This window comes from Mauremys reevesii, linkage group 1, assembly GCF_016161935.1.
Source record: "Mauremys reevesii isolate NIE-2019 linkage group 1, ASM1616193v1, whole genome shotgun sequence".
Lineage (NCBI taxonomy): Eukaryota > Metazoa > Chordata > Testudines > Geoemydidae > Mauremys > Mauremys reevesii.
In genome coordinates, this window is record NC_052623.1 from 332,861,589 (window position 1) to 332,878,643 (window position 17,055).

Here is a 17,055-nt window from a genome sequence, read left to right on the forward strand (position 1 = left end):
ACAAAGTGATAAACAATTCAAGGTCGTTGTTGGCATTCATGGAGTAGCTGCAGATGGTGGAGTGATCCTTCTGGGCCCAAGAAACAAGCACTGACTGGTGGGATTGCATCGTAACACAGGCTTGGGACAATGAGCAGTGGCTGCAGAAATTTCAGACAGGAAAGGCACATTTCTGGATTTGTGTGCTGAGCTCACCCCAGCCCTCCAACATATGGACACCAGAATGAATGAGAGCTGCACTGATGGTTCAAAAGCCAGTGGCAGTTGCAGTGTTGAAGCTTAGTTGGAAATCATTTTGGAGTTGGAAAATCCAGTGAGGTCATTGTCATGCAAGCATGTAGGGTCATTAATCCTGCTACACAGAAGCGTGATTGTTAAGCACATGGCAGATATTGTGGACTGATCTGTAGCTATGGGGTTCCCAAACTGTGGTGGAGTGATAGACAGCATGCACATTCCTATTTTGGCCCCATCCCACCTTGCTACAGAATACCTCAACAGAAGGGGCTACTTTTCTATGGTTATACAAGCAGTGGTCGATCACCAGGGACACTTCATTGATACCAATGTGGGCTGGTCAGGGAAGGAGCATGATGCTCACATCTTTAAGGACATAGGAGTGTTCAGGAAGCTGCAAGCAGAGAACATTTTTTCCCTAACTTGTGGATTACCATTGGTGATGTTGAAGTGCCAATAGTGATCTTGGGGGACTCAGCCTACACCTTGCTCATGAAGCTGTACCCTGGCCACTTTGACAGAACCAAGGAAATATTCAACAACTGACTCAGCAGATGAGAATGATTGTTGAATGTGCTTATGCAAATTAAAAGGATGCTGGTGGTGTTTACTCATTAGATTAGAGCTCAGTGAGAAAAAATATCCCAATGGTTATAGCTGCCTGCTGTGTCCCATATAATATCTGTGAGGCAAAAGCAGAAAAGTTGCCACTGGGGTGGAGGTGGAGCAGCTGTCTGCTGAGTTTGAACAGCCAGACACAAGGGCCATTAGCATTCATTGCAGAGCTATGTGGCTGAGGGAGGCCTTAAAAGAGCACTTTAAAGGTCAGCCACAGTAATGTGCTGTGCTGGACAGTGATCTGTCTGGCCCTGAAATTTTGGGAGTTGTTTGGAATTGTGTAGTGCTTGTAAAAGCAGCAAAGAGTCCTGTGGCACCTTATAGACTAACAGACGTTTTGGAGCATGAGCTTTCGTGTGTGAATACCCACTTCATCGGAAACAGTTTTTAAATAAGCCTCTGAAAAGGCAAAACATTTTACAATCATGTTAATGTATTTCATTTTCACTAATACCAGGGTTATGTTACTTGGTACTAAAGGAAAGAACTGTGCTGTATACACCTCACAAATTTTCATAATACTTTTCTTTTTGTGAAATGTGCATCTATACAGCTTACAAAAAGCTCAAGACGAGCAGCAGCAAATCTATTATTACCTTACAAGATGTAAGTTTGTTTCAAGAATGTCTATACCAAACTCTAACTGAATTCAATCTTATTGACACTACTAAATATTGCTCACTGTAAAGAATCTCTTACCGGATCTAGGTTCTTAAAAAGAAGAATGTCCTTGCAAGCCTCTTGCAATCTGTTTCGTTGATCATCTGTTTTGGGGTAAATAATCTGAAAGATATAATAGAAATTTCTGGTTTAATTTTCTTTTCTCAGTGCAGAACCTTAAAAATGAAAAGAGCACATAGCTGAACTCTGAACTAACCCTGCTAACAAAGTTTATATAACAGTATGACACCCTTGGCAGCATTCTTGTCTCAAAACCATAAGGACTTGGGTACATATTCAATAAAGACATTACACCACAGCAGTGCTTAATTTGTAAGGAAAGAGGTGCCAAGGGTCAAGCAATTTTTTACATTAATAACTGATGCACCAAGCCCAGAGATGCCAGAACTATGAACGGCCAGGCCTATGGGTGCCAGGGCTCAGCCCTGGCAAACCCTGGCACAAATTAAGCACCGCACCACAGTATTAGGGAGAGCAGCATTAATCTGTTTGTGCTTATCCAGCCACTATACCACTAAAATCCAATTCATTTTTGCAAATCCTCGTGGGATACCTTGAGAGTCATGTGTCCCCTTGGAAATGTTTTTTATTTGCCATGAGTATTTCCCATATCATTTTCCAACACTTTTGTACATCAGATCTGGGTTAATTTACATCAGAATTTTCACAAAGTAAATAACAAACTGCATAGCATCCAAGTGGGGTACAGATGTACTAAATTAGAAAAGAAGACCAACCCATCCCAGTTTAGTAACGTGATTGGCAACCAAATTGTTTGTTTCATTCACAGTCTTAAGAAGGTGTAATGAAGCATCATAGCTGTAACACCATATGTAAGGTACCTTACATATGGTGTTACTTTTAAAATATTGCAATCAACTGAGTTGAGGCACAGCTTCAAAAATTGCCTCAAAATCATACTTGCACTACTTTATCCTCAAAGTTAATGTAATACCTTTGAAGGGGTGACTTACTGAGTTATTAAAAATATTAGTTTTGTTAATCCAAACAAATAACTATTGCATTTCTAAATTAGAAAATATCTATGCAATTTTATCTTTTTCTCCCTGGAAAGATATTAATACTGCACCAAAATTGTAAGGCTATTAAGTGACTACTTTAAGAGCACAGGGCCCTTTGGGCAAATATATCATTGAACAAGAAAGATCTCATCAAAAGTCTAGGTATCACAGAGCAGATCACTCAAAACATTTTTTAATATTTTAAAAATTGGGCCCTACACAGGGACGTAGTATAGGAATTAAAGGGATGACAGTTCTTTGGAACAAAGTCTCATACACTGTCAAAGAATACTGAAAAAGAATAGTTACATTGGTTCCATAACTACTATCATCAGTGACATCTTTGTTTTTATTTCTAATGTCTGAAAACTGAGAGGGGTAAGCATTTCACCCAATGAGTTACATACCCTTGACTCTGTGTCATCCTCTTCTTCATCAGGATTGTAAGCTTCTGCACATACTAAAACAAAACAAAAATGAAGAGTTTAAGCTGATTCTCAAAAGGCAACATTTCTATAAGCATTTACAGAAATAATAATAGGAAACACACCACGTGCAATACTGAATTGTAGTAACTGATAATTTCTCTCTATTCTTTTCCTGTTAAGGGCTACTATTTCATGAAGCATAGTATTGTTGTTAAATATTTATATTACACTAGTGTCCAGAGATCCAAACCAGGTGTGGAGCTCCACTGTGCTACGCATCCTACAAACTGCCTACAATGTCCATTTTATAAAACTTTACAGTTTCAATAATTTAACGAGCCCAATACAACTCTCTGTGGAATCAATGGAAAGCCTCCTGCTGATTTTACTACAGTTGGATTAGGTCCAAAGTAAATGAAAATATGCCCATAAAAAGGAAATTTTAAATCTGTTGAACAACTACAGTATTGTACCTCTAAATAAACAAAATATTCTTATAAACAGTATTATGGTAGCTGTAGTATTTCAGTGATGACAGTCAGGTTTTAGGGTAACCTATTTACTTAAAAATAACTCCAAGTAAACAGTAGTGATATGTTGTAAATCTAGCATGGCTGTATGCTCTGTCTCACACTCTGCAACTGGTTTCTGTCTGTCTGTGAGAGTTAGAGTGTCAAGAGGAAGCATAGTTCAGTACTGCATAGTGTCTTGCAGCATGTATAAACACAACGACAGTATAGCGCACTTCTCATTTCCCCCCCCACACCTCCAATTCTCTACGCTAACAGATTCTAACAAAAACATTTATTTAACTTGATATCTTTTATATTATTATCACAGTATCAACAGGTCTCAGTCAGTCTTTTCAGACTTTTTAACAGCCTTCTAGATCTATTGAGAAGAAAACTGAATTTAGGTTTATCTAGGTCTTAAATAATCTTTTTAATCTCTTCACACAACTGGAAGCTGGATCAATCCATTAAGGTATTTTTGTCCTTTTAGTGTATCTGTTCTCCCTTCACTCTTCCTTGATATATGTTCATTCTCACTCTGTCTCATTCTTTGGACATTAGCAGCTTCCTTCAAAAAATGGTTTCCATTTTCTATCATAACTGACTACTGATGATGTGACGTTTCTTTAATCACTGTAGTTTGTTCTGGACAATGCAGAATCTATGGTTTATTAATTGATAAAGGCCTTGTTCTTCTGTTATAATTTTGATCTGTCAATCTTTTTGCTAGGACTAGAGAGTTATCTGTCTTCCTTTGGTTAGGTTTTATATCTTGTAATTAAGTATGTATCAGGGCTGGCTCCAGACCCCAGTGCGCCAAGTGCGCGCTGGGGGCGGCATTTTGCCAAGAGGTCAGCAGGCGGCTCCGGCAGACTTCCCGCAGTCATGAATGCGGAGAGTCCGCTGGTCCCGCAGCTCCGGTGGACCTCCCGCAGAAATGCCTGCGGAGGGTCTGCTGGTCCCGCGGCTCCGGTGGAGTATCCGCAGGCATGCCTGCGGGAGGTCCACCAGAGCCACGGGACCAGCGGACCCTCCGCAGGCACGTCTGCAAGAGGTCCCCCGGAGCCGCGGGACTGGCGACTGCCAGAGCGCGCCCCACGGCGTGCCGCCCTGCTTGGGGCGGCGGAATTCCTAGAGCCGCCCCTGGTATGTATATGTTTATTTTATAACTGTTCAGCCAGTGGTTTTCAACATTGCAGAAGCATTGCTCTGTAGTTGAATAACACTAAATGTGCAATTTCTTTTCCATCAATTGCTTATTTGAGCTACTTCTTCACTCTATAGACTCCACAATATACTAATTCATTTGCTTGTGGGTATTTCAAGATGAGATATCATATGCTGAAATTCATAAATTTTATACTCTATTCTTGAGCTGTGGTCCATTGTGTTATTATAGTCCTTGAAATGTCATGATGTGCAAACATGGTTTTAACATTCCTGAACACAGCTGATGCTGTGGTATCATAAAGTGTCACTAACTGAAAAGTTGCTCCATTATGATCAGGAGATCATGTTTTCCCATACAAACAAATCAGCTCCGACTATGTCCTATGGGATTACAGGCTGCCCATGCAGTGTTAAAGGTTCTCTATGTTGTGCATTTCTGAGCTCCAGACAAGTTACACACTTCCTCACTATTACTCCAATACAACTATTCATCTGTGATCAGAACACACTTCTAGAGCTCTTTTTTGACCAAGTCATACCTAGGTATCTTTCATTCCATTCATGGCTGATAGCTTGCATTACTTTTCCTTTCTAGCTCATCCCACATTCCTGGTTATAAAGAACGTGAAGCTTTTATCATAGTCACATTCACTGCTACTGCTCACTCCAGATCATTTTATGTAATAGTCACCATTGTTAGCCATTCTATTCTATAAAGCAGCCCTAGTTTCATGTGATACAGTACAGTATGTATAATTATCATGCAAGTACTAAAAGGAAACATAATATAGACAGCCACCATTTTCCCCCACAGCTTAGTTTGACAAAGTAAAACTGTTTATTTAAATCTTCCAATTGTGTACCACTTAGCTCATTCACTGAGATGGACATTCGAACACAGAGAACCCTGAATAAATCAACAAGGTTAGGATTAAAGAAAAATTCCAAAGAAAAATATGAGTTACTAAAGTGCATTACATTACCAATACCACACATGCTGGGAATTGCAAACAAGTGAAATAAGTTGCCTTGTCAGGAGGAAGATTTGGGCTTTGTAAATTATGGTTCACCCATTCATTCAAGGTGAAATCCAGAAAGTATTTCACTGATCGCTATATACAGTATGTTCTATCTTATAAAACAAATAGAAATAAAATTACTTCACAAATGAATCCATTCCTAAATTAAAATAAATATATAGCTCACTTACACTCAGAACATAGAAAAGGTAATACTATTTATATAGTAGCTATCCATCCCCTTGCTATATTGAAAAATTAAGGGTTTCAGAGTAGCAGCCATGTTAGTCTAGATCTGTTTTTTTTTAAATTAACAGGACTTCAGTAACTAAATAATGAATGATATTATACGTAATTCATTACACTAAACATATGGGGAGAGAAAAGTCAACATGCTTTCACCATTGGTAAGCTCTCAATTTATGCATACTTTGCATACACAAGAAAATATTATTAGAAAGAGATCATGGTGTATCACGCTGATAGTGTTAAATAACTTTTCTATTCCACACTGTGAGTAGGGAATATACTTCCTTTTATAGTTTACATTTAATCTTTGCAATATTTATTATCAGTTTCTAACTTCCACTTGGTCAAGATTGGATTTTTTTTAATTTACACACCCACCCACACCATTCTCTTTACTTATGTGGTTAGTTGCAGCTCACAGTACTACAAATATAATTTATTTACTGATTCTAGACATTTTTTAACAATTAGTTACAATAAAATTAATTGCACAGGAAAGTATCTTAAAATCATATCCTCATTATAGAATAAACTGTAACAGTAACTATTAAAGCATATTTCACACTTCCAGAAGCTCATTAGTGTAATGGAAGAGCTATCACTTACTAAAGGAATCACTCAGTTTCTTGTATCAAGTGACTATCAAGAAAAAACTCTATAAAATAAAGGTTGAGTAGTGCTACATTACATATATTTAAGGCAGCAACATCATCATATAAAAGGTTCCAGCTGATTATTGGTGTATAACAGCACTTAGTGATCCAAGACTCCTCACACAAGATAGTGCGTATATAGACACCATGGGCAGTGGCTTTGGAATGCAGTTATGGTCAGAAAGAACAGCAACATCGATTTAGCAGGTCTGGTGAAGACACGATAAGTCGATGGCAGAGCACTTTCCTGTCGAATTCAGTACTCCACCTCTCCTAGAGGCAGACGCTAAGTTGACAGGACAGCGTCTCCCATCGACATAGCATAGTGTAGATACCGCTTTAAGTCAATGTAAGTTACATCACTCGGAAGGGGTGATTTTTTCATATACAACCCACAATGTGTAATAAGTTGAGAATCACTGATTTTTATACTATTATTCCTGGGGAAATTCTGCACCACTGCAAATGGGCAGAATTCATGTGCCACACAGAATTTTTTTTTCCAGCAGAAAATACATTCTGCCAGAAAGGTGCTGCAATTATGTTTTTCACCCACCAGGGGCCGTTGTGATGTCACAACAGAGCAGCTGCTTCCAGGTGGGAGCAGACCATCTGCGGCTAGGGAAGAGAAAGAGGCTGCCTTCCTCACAGTGCCCTGCCTGTGGGGCCAGGTCAGGAGGAATGGGATGGGGGGGGAGAAGATGGACAATGTGGGGCACATGGGGCTATTTAGAAAGTCTAGTGGGGGAACAGACTGGGGCAGGGACTGAATGGGAGTGGGGGTTCAGGAACATATGGGGATGGGGTGGAGAGTGCAGAGCTATGTGGGGGAAAAGAGGTGGCTGAGTGGGGGTGCAGGGACACATGGGGATGAGGCAGATGTGTCTGACTGAATGCAAGAGGCTAGGGATCAGCTAGAGTCTGCATGGGGGAGGCTCCCTAACAATCTCTCCCTGATCAAAAAAAAAACCCTGTTCCATACTTCTCCCACCCACATCCAACAGCCTCCAAGTTCACCCCCAGGTTCCTTCCCAGCAATGACTTCCCTCTCCCTCAGCTCCTCCATTACCTCTGACTTCCCTGAGTCTTTGCACTGCTTCTGGAGGGTGTGGTAAATAAGTTTCTGTATTGTAGTTTAAATGAATTATTACTCAAAACTCTGTATTAATATGCCCAGTAAAGAGTCTATTTGTCAAAAAACATGTCCTGAATCTTTTTTGTTGTCTGTATTGTTACATAGTTGCTGACACGTATTTTGAAATAAATTACTCAAATAATTGAAACTGGCCTGATTATATTGTGATATTTTAACATATAAAATATCCAGACTTTTAAAATATTGTGTTCAGAATTTTTAATTTTTTGGTGAAGAATTCCCCCAGGAGTAATACTATATACCACAAAATGGTTGAAATAATTGAAAGCTTTGGTGGCCCAATAAGATTGCCAGTGATGGACATAAACTGTATATACAACCAGGCCACCTTAAGATGGAGCACAGTGGTGCTTGATTTGCAAATAGGTCATGTTTCTTTGAGATTTGCCACAATGATGATTTAATGAACAATGTACATGTTCATAAACTATTTAGATAATTTCCACTATATTTAATGACCAAATTTTAACATATAAAATATCCAGACTTTTAAAATATTGTGTTCAGAATTTTTAATTTTTTGGTGCAGAATTCCCCCAGGAGTAATACTATATACCACAAAATGGTTGAAATAATTGAAAGCTTTGGTGGCCCAATAAGATTGCCAGTGATGGACATAAACTGTATATACAACCAGGCCACCTTAAGATGGAGCACAGTGGTGCTTGATTTGCAAATAGGTCATGTTTCTTTGAGATTTGCCACAATGATGATTTAATGAACAATGTACATGTTCATAAACTATTTAGATAATTTCCACTATATTTAATGACCAAATATATTATAATAAATAGAACAGAAAACTAATCTAACCACTTACTACAAAACTACTACAGCCAAAATCTTCAAACCTAAGTAAGAATTATCTGATTTTCAGAGATGCTAAGCACCCACAATTGACTCAACAGGGAATTAGCAATGGAAATATCCACAACTGACAAGGATGTCAGGAGCGGAGAGAGTGAGAAAATGGTAAATATTGTTACATTAATGAGGAAGTAGAAATTGACATTCACATTAATAACCAAAGCAACTATGTGGTTTTCTGCTGAACCTATCCTTACTTCCCCTTAATCCCACAAGTGCTTCCTATCAACTCTACTCATGTCATGTCTTTTTAACCTAGACTGTAAAATATATGGAGCGTAGCACATTGTTTTTTGTCGTTAAACCAGATGTACTTTGTGTGTGTGTGTACACATGATGTATCCACATAAAACAATAGGATTTAACGAGAGACTGAATATAGGGGATGTGATAGAACAGGCGTGGCCAAACCACAGCTTGTGAACCACATGCAACTCTTTTTTACAGTTAAAGTGCAGTCCACAGAGCCCCCTACACTTCCCCCTTTTCCGCCTACCAGACTGGGGGGGGGGGCTTCGGGAGTCTGACCTGTGGCAGGGTGGTGGGACTAAGGGCTTTAGCCCCATGGGTGGGTGGGGGGTTGTTGAGGCAGAAGCCATGCACCCCGGTAGCCTCCATCCCACAGGGCAGAAACCCCGTGCCACTGCGGGCACCGCCCTGCAGGGCAGTTTGTGCATGTCTTACGGTTCTTGAATATTTGACGATTATTATATGCACCTCAGACGGTCAGTAAGTTTGGTCACCCTCGTGACAGAAGATTAAAAGATGACACTGAGTTTACAAACTTGACAGTAAGGACAGTAAATTTAAGAGAAAGAAAAAGAGGTGGAGGACAAGTAGTTGAAGATAAAAACAAATTGGTTTTGGAGAGAACATGTGTGAGCTCATGGTAAGACAATCAAGAGATGTCAGAGGCAGTAAGATGCAAGACAGACTACCTGGAACTAAAGTAAATTTGGAAGTTATTTGCATAAAAGGGACAGCTAGAACTAAGAGAGCAGATGAAGTCACCAAGAACATGTAGAGGTAGAAGAAGAGATCAAGAAAGAACCTTACAGGGTTCTGACAAGCAGGGGGAGAGAACAGGCAGATGATGCACTAAAGATGCTAAATGAAGGAGCAGTCAGCAAGATAGGAGAAGTACCTAGAAAGCACAGGAGTCACAGAAGCCAAGAAAAGAAAGACAATAGCTAACAGTAGATCTAAATCAGCAAGCAGGTCAACAATTAGGATAGACAAGTGCCATTTTAACTTATTGAGAAGGATTTTTGAGACAAAAGGGAAGCAGTAGTTAGGAAGGCTAGAGGGACTGAAAGAAATTGAGTTTTTTGTTGTTTTTTTTAAAATCTGACAAGCACATGCTTGAAAGCTGAGGGAAATAGTCAGAGGACAGAAAGTGGCTAAAGGTATGGATGAAGGTAGCTGCCAAGGATGACAGGAGATGAAAAGTGATGGGTTCAAGGGAACAGAGATCAGATGCAGATGATGAAAGGAGGCCCTCAAAGTCAGAGACCAATGTAAAGAATGAGCAAGTTAGAAAATGGGAAGGAAGGAGATGATGACAGAACTTTCCAACTATTGTCAAGTTTTGTTTTTGTGGTAAGAGAGGGTTAAGGAGGCAGGGGCTGCGTAAGAAGTTTGAAAGATAACTGAAGGTGGTCTGAGCAAGGAAGCCTGCAATGAATATGGAGCTGTTCTATAATATTTATGTATAATGTACGTTGGCCTGGTTATGGGTATGGTGATTTCTGCATGAGTATTTTGTTTTAAGCATTTCTCATTAAAGGTCTATCAGACAGGAAGGAGAAGATAGGTCAAGATGATCACCTATCAGTTGCCACTTCAGAGTTGTTTGGGACAACCCCAAAACTACTGACTATAACAACTCTGGCTCAGTCTCTTACCAACCTGCTTAAATATTTTGACCTGGTAAAGACAAAAGTCCACCAACACTTGAATAAGCCTCATTCAAAACAAAGAAGATGGATTTACAAGCACACTCTCTTGGAGGTATGGGGAGAAGCAGACTGAAAAAGACCGTCAGACACAGGTATCCATGGGGAGTGTCTGAAGACGATAGGCCTCCCTAGGTTGCCACTATGGGAAGGGAGAACACTATGTAAGACAGACATGTTCAGGCGGTTTGTTGTTTTAAAATAATTTGTTCTTTAATGCTTTGTTCAGACTACTAAATAAAATACTCTGATTTAAGAAGGCTGTTGGTCACTATATCCCTGGTTTCAGGTTCCTGAAAGGAAGAAATGCAGGTGCTTCAAAATCCAGTCAGACCCTGAGGGAGGCAAGCAGTTGGTATTGTGACAAAGTCAGGCCGGATGGCTGCAAGAGAGTCCTGGAAGGCTGATATATTAGCCCTAGAATGTTAAAGGCCCTTTTTCCTACAAGCTGAGCAGGAGTTACCTCAGGTCAATTAAGGACAGCTGAATCCAATTAAGGGCTGCCTTAGGCCTTTAAAAAAACCCTTCTGTGGGAAGAGGAAGGGAGAGAAAGAGATAAAGACAAGCTGCTGCCAGGCTAGTGGCAACAGGGAAATAAACTACTCCAGGGTGAGAGGCTGTGCCCCTTCCCATAGGGGAGATAGCCCAAACTGAGTGCCTGCTAGGGGAAGGACTGACACCCCCAGGCAACCAAGAGGATGACACCTGGCCCCAGTGAGGGGGGGCAGTGAAAGATACCTGCCTGGGTTTTTGTTTGAGACTGTTTCCTTTTTTTTTTTTTTTGGTGGGAGATTATCCTTAGACCGACCCTCAGACCTACCCTGAAAATAAATCAAGGGAGCACAGAAGGGTAAAGGCAAACCCTGCCTGAGTGGGGCTGATTACCCCAGGCCCACCATTGCCTGAGGGGGAAGCACTAAGGCTGGTGAGAGAAAAGAGGTGCCTTGCCACAGTATATACAAGGTACAGTAGCCAGGTTCCAGTCTAAGAGCTTGGCTACACTTGAAAGTTGCAGCGCCGCTGGAGGCTTTCCAGCGCTGCAATTAGTAACTGTCCACACCTGCAAGGCACATCCAGCGCTGCAACTCCCTGGCTGCAGCGCTGGCTGTACACCTGGTCTGCTTGGGGTGTAGCGAGTGCAGCGCTGGTGATCCAGCGCTGCTCATCAAGTGTGGCCACACACCAGCGCTGTTATTGGCCTCCAGGGTATTAGCAGATATCCCAGAATGCTTTTAACTAAATTACTCTCTTTGTTTTGTTATGCAGCCTCTCTTTGTTTTGTTGTGAACTCGGAGCTCCGGTGCTCCGGGAGCTGCTTATCAAACACAGCTCCTGTTTGCTGTGATCAATCTGTACCTGACTGTGAACCATCACAAATGAGATAACCCCTGTGAATGAGGCAGGCAGGCAGGGAGTGAGTGTTTGCTTGACAGAAACAGCGGGGGCAGAGGGGAGAGAGGGAGTCTGTTGGATGCAGGCTGTTTGCAGTTAAGAGTTAAGGGTAAGGGATCGGGAACATTTCCTGATTTTTCAAGGCAGGAAGCTAACACACAGTGTTGGCTCCAAAAATCCACTCTCTCTCTCTCTCCTCCGCTCCCTGTCACACTACGCCCCACCCCACCCCCCTCTTTTGAAAAGCACGTTGCTGCCACTTGAATGCTGGGATAGCTGCCCATAATGCATCACTCCCAACAGCGCTGCAAATGTGGCCACACACCAGCGCTGGTACCTGTGAATGTGGCCATACACCAGCGCTGTTCCTACACAGCTGGATGACCAGCGCTGTAAACTCCCAGCGCTGCAACTCTCAAGTGTAGCCAAGCCCTAAGAGGAGAAATCTTGTGTGATTCCACATTGTGACAAGTAAGGAGCTAACACCTATGGGCCTGCACTCACAAAAAACAGAAAGGAGGCAAGGTGCAGCTAGCCATGTAACCATGACAAACCCATTAACAATAAAAGGAATAATATGTGTGCACTTCTTTGGAATAGAATGGAACCTCTTATTTGGGGAGGAAGAAGGGTGAAAAAGAATACATTTATAAGAAATCTTGCAATGGATGATTGTTTATATTTTATTATAGGTGGCTCTGGTAGCAAGGCCTCTAGTTAAATTTGCCTAATACTTTTCATTATAATATTAATTTGCTTTAATTTACTTAAAACTTGATTAAATTGTGGGCATTGTTTCAGACAGCAATTTGTTTGTTTTGTACCTTAAATTGTTTACAATTAGCTTTGCACTGGTATTTTTGGCCCTTCTATGTCTCATACTGCTCCACAAGCATTTCTCTGTCCAATTGAGCAACACCACTGACAGATTCCAGACAGTGTCATCCATGTTTTCCTCACGTGGCAGGATGGGAACCATTATTCAGAGCAGGGGTTCTGAGCCTGTTTTATATCAACACCATTCCTATATAGCTAGGACTAAGCAACATGCAAAAGGAGAGGGCGGTCACCATCCCTAAAAGAGCATCACAACACTGAAGTTCAGCAATCTTGAAATACAGCAGCAAGGATAGAGGAGTGTAAGTGAGTGGTAGACACCACTGATTTGGCAGACATGCTCTCTACACACATGCACCTCATACATAATTTTAAAGCTTATTATGTCTATTTTAACAATGAAGTATGATGTGGAACAAAGTATCAAATGGTACCATTACCCCAGAAAAAGTGATAAACAATGACACCATCAACACATTAAAATGACCACTTTGAAATATTTGCATTTGTTTCTAGTCCCTTAATGACTATATATTATTTCAAGACATAAAATTGGAGTTCTTTGTGGATTTCTTAAACCATCCCATCAACGACCTAAAGGGTAAAAAAAAAATCAATCTAAGAAGAAATTTGTACTAGTATCATTGAAATGTAATAGTGCTGATGACATTTCTAGTCAACACCATTATCATCATTTTGTTCATCATTATGATCTCTGTCACAAGAGCATGGGTTACCATAGTATTCATTGCCTTAGCATGTACACAGTTCTGTGCAGGGAAGATTATTCTGACTATAGACACAGTTGATTGTGCAGTGACCCCTACTGTTACATGCACAAATAAGGTCTTGAAGAAGTTCAGGTGCCATTGGGCCCTTGAAGAATACAGGAATTAGTTTACCATTCTCATTTTTCATTCATATTGCAATGGTGATTGAATATCTGGTTTATCTATGTGTGAAGATATCCAAATCTTTGTTTGCCAAGATGCTCTTCCGACATGCTCTTCAAACTGTCCTCACATGGTGGGAGTTCAGCCAGTGACATGTCCTTTTTAATGGCTAGATTGAGACGCAAGCAAATCAGATCCCTGTGGGTCTCCTTTTCTTTCTTGCCCTGGTCATACAGCATTGCTACCAACTTTCTTGCTGCAGAAATTGAGGCTTGTCCTTCATGCTTTCCCAATTTGGCAAGATCTCTGAAGCGGTTATCTAATGTGTTCCATTTTGGGGACGTAGTGAACAGCAAGGACCAAAACATCTAGGGCCTAGAGCTGCAGGTAGAAACCCTGATAGAGAATAGAAGGGGGGTGAGAGAGGGATGGAGAGCAATGCAGCAGTAACTGAGAGGGGGACGGGGGGGGGGGGGGGTTGGGGTGGGGGGGGGGGGCTGGGGGGGGGGAGGGGGACCAGGAGGAGGAGGAGGGCGGTGTGAAGCATGTGATGAAGGAAGTGGGAGGGGAAAGGGAGAGAGAGTGAGGGGGAAATTGAGCTGAACAGGTTTGAAGATTTGGGAACAGGAGACTGAGGCAAGGTGTACAGCAAGTGTGGGAGGCCAAAGAAAAGAGAAGAAAAGAGGCGAGGAAAAAAAAGGGGATGGGAAGTAAGATAGAAGAAGGAAGAGAGGATGAGGAGGAGGATGAAGGGAAGGGAAGGGAGGGGGATGGATGGAATGAGCAGGAAGGAGGGGGAGGGATAGGGGGAGGGGGAAGGGGGAAGGGACCGGCAAGAGCAGGGGCAAGGGCAGGATTGGCCCCAGGCATTTGGGGGGGTGGGACTTGGACTGGGGCCAGGGACAGAAGGGTGGAGAACAGAAGGGTGCTAAAATAAGGGGTGTGGAAAAAAGGAAATGAGGGATTGGAAGGTGGAAAAGGGGAAGGAAAGAGATGATCATAAGAAGGATCGATTCATTGATGGCTCATAGGCTTCTGGAGAGAGAGAGGATCAGGAGGTAGAGAGAGGAAGGGAAGGACTATGCCAGGTTGGGGGAGACCTCAAGGGGAATTGAGGCTCAGATCTTCAGTGGGAGGGGGGAGGTGAGGGGGGGGTGGCGAGGCTGGTGTGAGAGAGGGGGGTGAGGAGGTGGAGGCTTTGGGATGGATGGGCACTGGGAGGCTTTGGGGACAGAGGGGGGGGGGATGGGGGGGGGCTCCACCTTGGGGGGGAGGGGTAGGGAAGGGCTAGGGGAGGAGGGAGGGGGCTAGTAAACTTAGACTAGAGAGAGGAGAGGGGGAGGGGAAAGGAGGAGCTAGTGGGGAGAGTGGGGGGAGAGAGGGAGGAGAGAGTCAGGATGCTCTCAACACACAGGAACAGGAGGAGTAGCCAGAGACAGATAGATAACAGATAGAGGAAGAGGGGGGCGGTTACATACGAGTCAAGAGAGAGTCACAAGTCCTGATGAGAGATCAGGAGAAAAGTGAGGAAAAAACCGAGAAAAGTTAAAAAAGTGGAGAGAGAGGAGAGGTAACAAAAAGGAAGGGAAGGGAGTCTGGTCCGGAAAGGAATGGATATAGAAAACGAAGGAAGAAAAAGGAGGATGTCAGAAGTGGTAATGAAGAAGGACAGAAACATGTAGGAAGAGTACAAGTATGGAAGGGTATGTGGGAAGGAGTATGGAGGTAATGTGTATAAATATAATGAGGTAAAATATAATGATAAATAAATAATATGGCAATGGAGACAATGGTCTGTTGGGGTATGTAATGAGATGGGGATGCAATGGTCAGATTGGCATCATGGGGGTGTGGGGTCACAGATAGACCGATTAGATCAGCAGGAGCTTAGAGATGAGATAGATTGGCTTAGAGTTTTTAAGGATAAGGAGACTAATAGGAAGCTTTAACTTGATTAAAAATTAACTAGATATATACTAGGCTAGTAATAATAATAGGGCTAATATTAGGCAATAGGTTTTATGGCTAGTGAATATAATCATCAATAGCTTTTCCTTCATCGTGCAGATGCGATTTTGAAGATTTTTATTTTGTTTTTGAGGAGTTTGGATTTGAGATTTGATTGGAGGGACTTTTGTTGTGAGGACAATGTTGGCTCAATTGTTGATAGAAAAGGATTTGGCAATAAAGAGAGCTTTAAATCAAAGGGAAATCAAGGGAATAATAAATATTTAAAGGATGGGGGGTTTTAATTAAATCAAAACTAGGCAGGATAGATTGGGCTAACATATAGGGGGGGGGTTAGGGCAGATAGACTGGGAAGGGATAGAGGCTTGTTTGGGGATGTGGGGTTAGTTGAGGAGGAAGTTGCAGGAGGCAGAGCGAGACAGTTTTGCAGAGAGCTGGAGTTTTAGTGAGCAAGAGAAAAAGCAAGAAAAGAGCAAGAAGGGGGAAAAAAGAAAAAAAGCAGGGAGTGAGGGAAACAGAAAGAGGAAGGTGAAAGGAGGGAGTGAGGGAAAAGGGCAGAGGGAAGGGAAGGAGCAGAAGGTGAAAGAGCCAGCGTGGGATTAAAAAGAATAAGAAAGGGTTTTAAGCAAAAAAAATAGAAAAAAATAAAGAAAGAGCGAAGACTTTTTTAGGAAATAAAAATAGGGATGGAAATAAATGGATAAATATCTGAAGGGAATGGAATAGGAAGTGGAATACTTAAGATATAATGGGAATGAGGCTAATGAAGGAATATAGGGAATAAATGAGAAGGGGGAAGGGTAATGAAGAAAATATGGGGGTGAACGGTGATGGTATCTGAAGGTAGATATATCATTTGAATAAGAAATCGGAAAGGAATAATCTTAGATAATCTTAGGTAAAAATCTATAATGATTAATAATTATAATAGAAATCCTAATAAATTATAATTAGCGAAATATATATTTAAACTCCTAAATTATTAAATTATTAAATTATGGATTTCCTAAGTTAGGAAAAAAAAAAAGTAAGAAAATGGAAATTCTGGAAGTAAAGAATCTAATGGACCATAAGAAAAGTTGGAAAAAAATCTGAAGAGAGAGTGGGAATGGAATGCAAATCTCAAAATGGGGTGATTGATCTCAGAGATTGAGGATTGGTAGAGGTAGAAACCATGACAATCTTCTTTCTTAAAGGTAGATTTTAATTTTTCAACTTGATCTCTTTCTTGAAGAGAGTGGATTTCAGTTAGACAATTTGGGTAAGGCGATGAAATCCAGAGGGGAAAGAAGAATTACTAGGGGGAAAAAGATGAGATAAGAATTGAATGAAGAATTGGAGGTAAGGAGGGAGGAGAAGGAAGGAGAGGGAGAAGGGAGGTTGGATTTTGGAGGTGGA

General features: G+C 41.4%; 1 protein-coding gene across 3 annotated transcripts in view; it reads right to left on the bottom strand.

The window, feature by feature from the left end:
- The window catches only part of PRKAR2B (protein kinase cAMP-dependent type II regulatory subunit beta), a 173,677-nt gene that overhangs the window by 38,221 nt on the left and 118,401 nt on the right, over nucleotides 1–17,055 (bottom strand). For all 3 annotated transcript variants that reach the window (XM_039516878.1, XM_039516869.1, XM_039516887.1), the window contains exons 3-4: nucleotides 2,966–3,018; nucleotides 1,555–1,638 (exon numbers count right to left, since the gene is read on the bottom strand). In XM_039516878.1, the coding sequence (XP_039372812.1) occupies nucleotides 1,555–1,638; nucleotides 2,966–3,018 (137 nt within the window). The remainder of the gene's footprint in view (nucleotides 1–1,554; nucleotides 1,639–2,965; nucleotides 3,019–17,055) is intronic.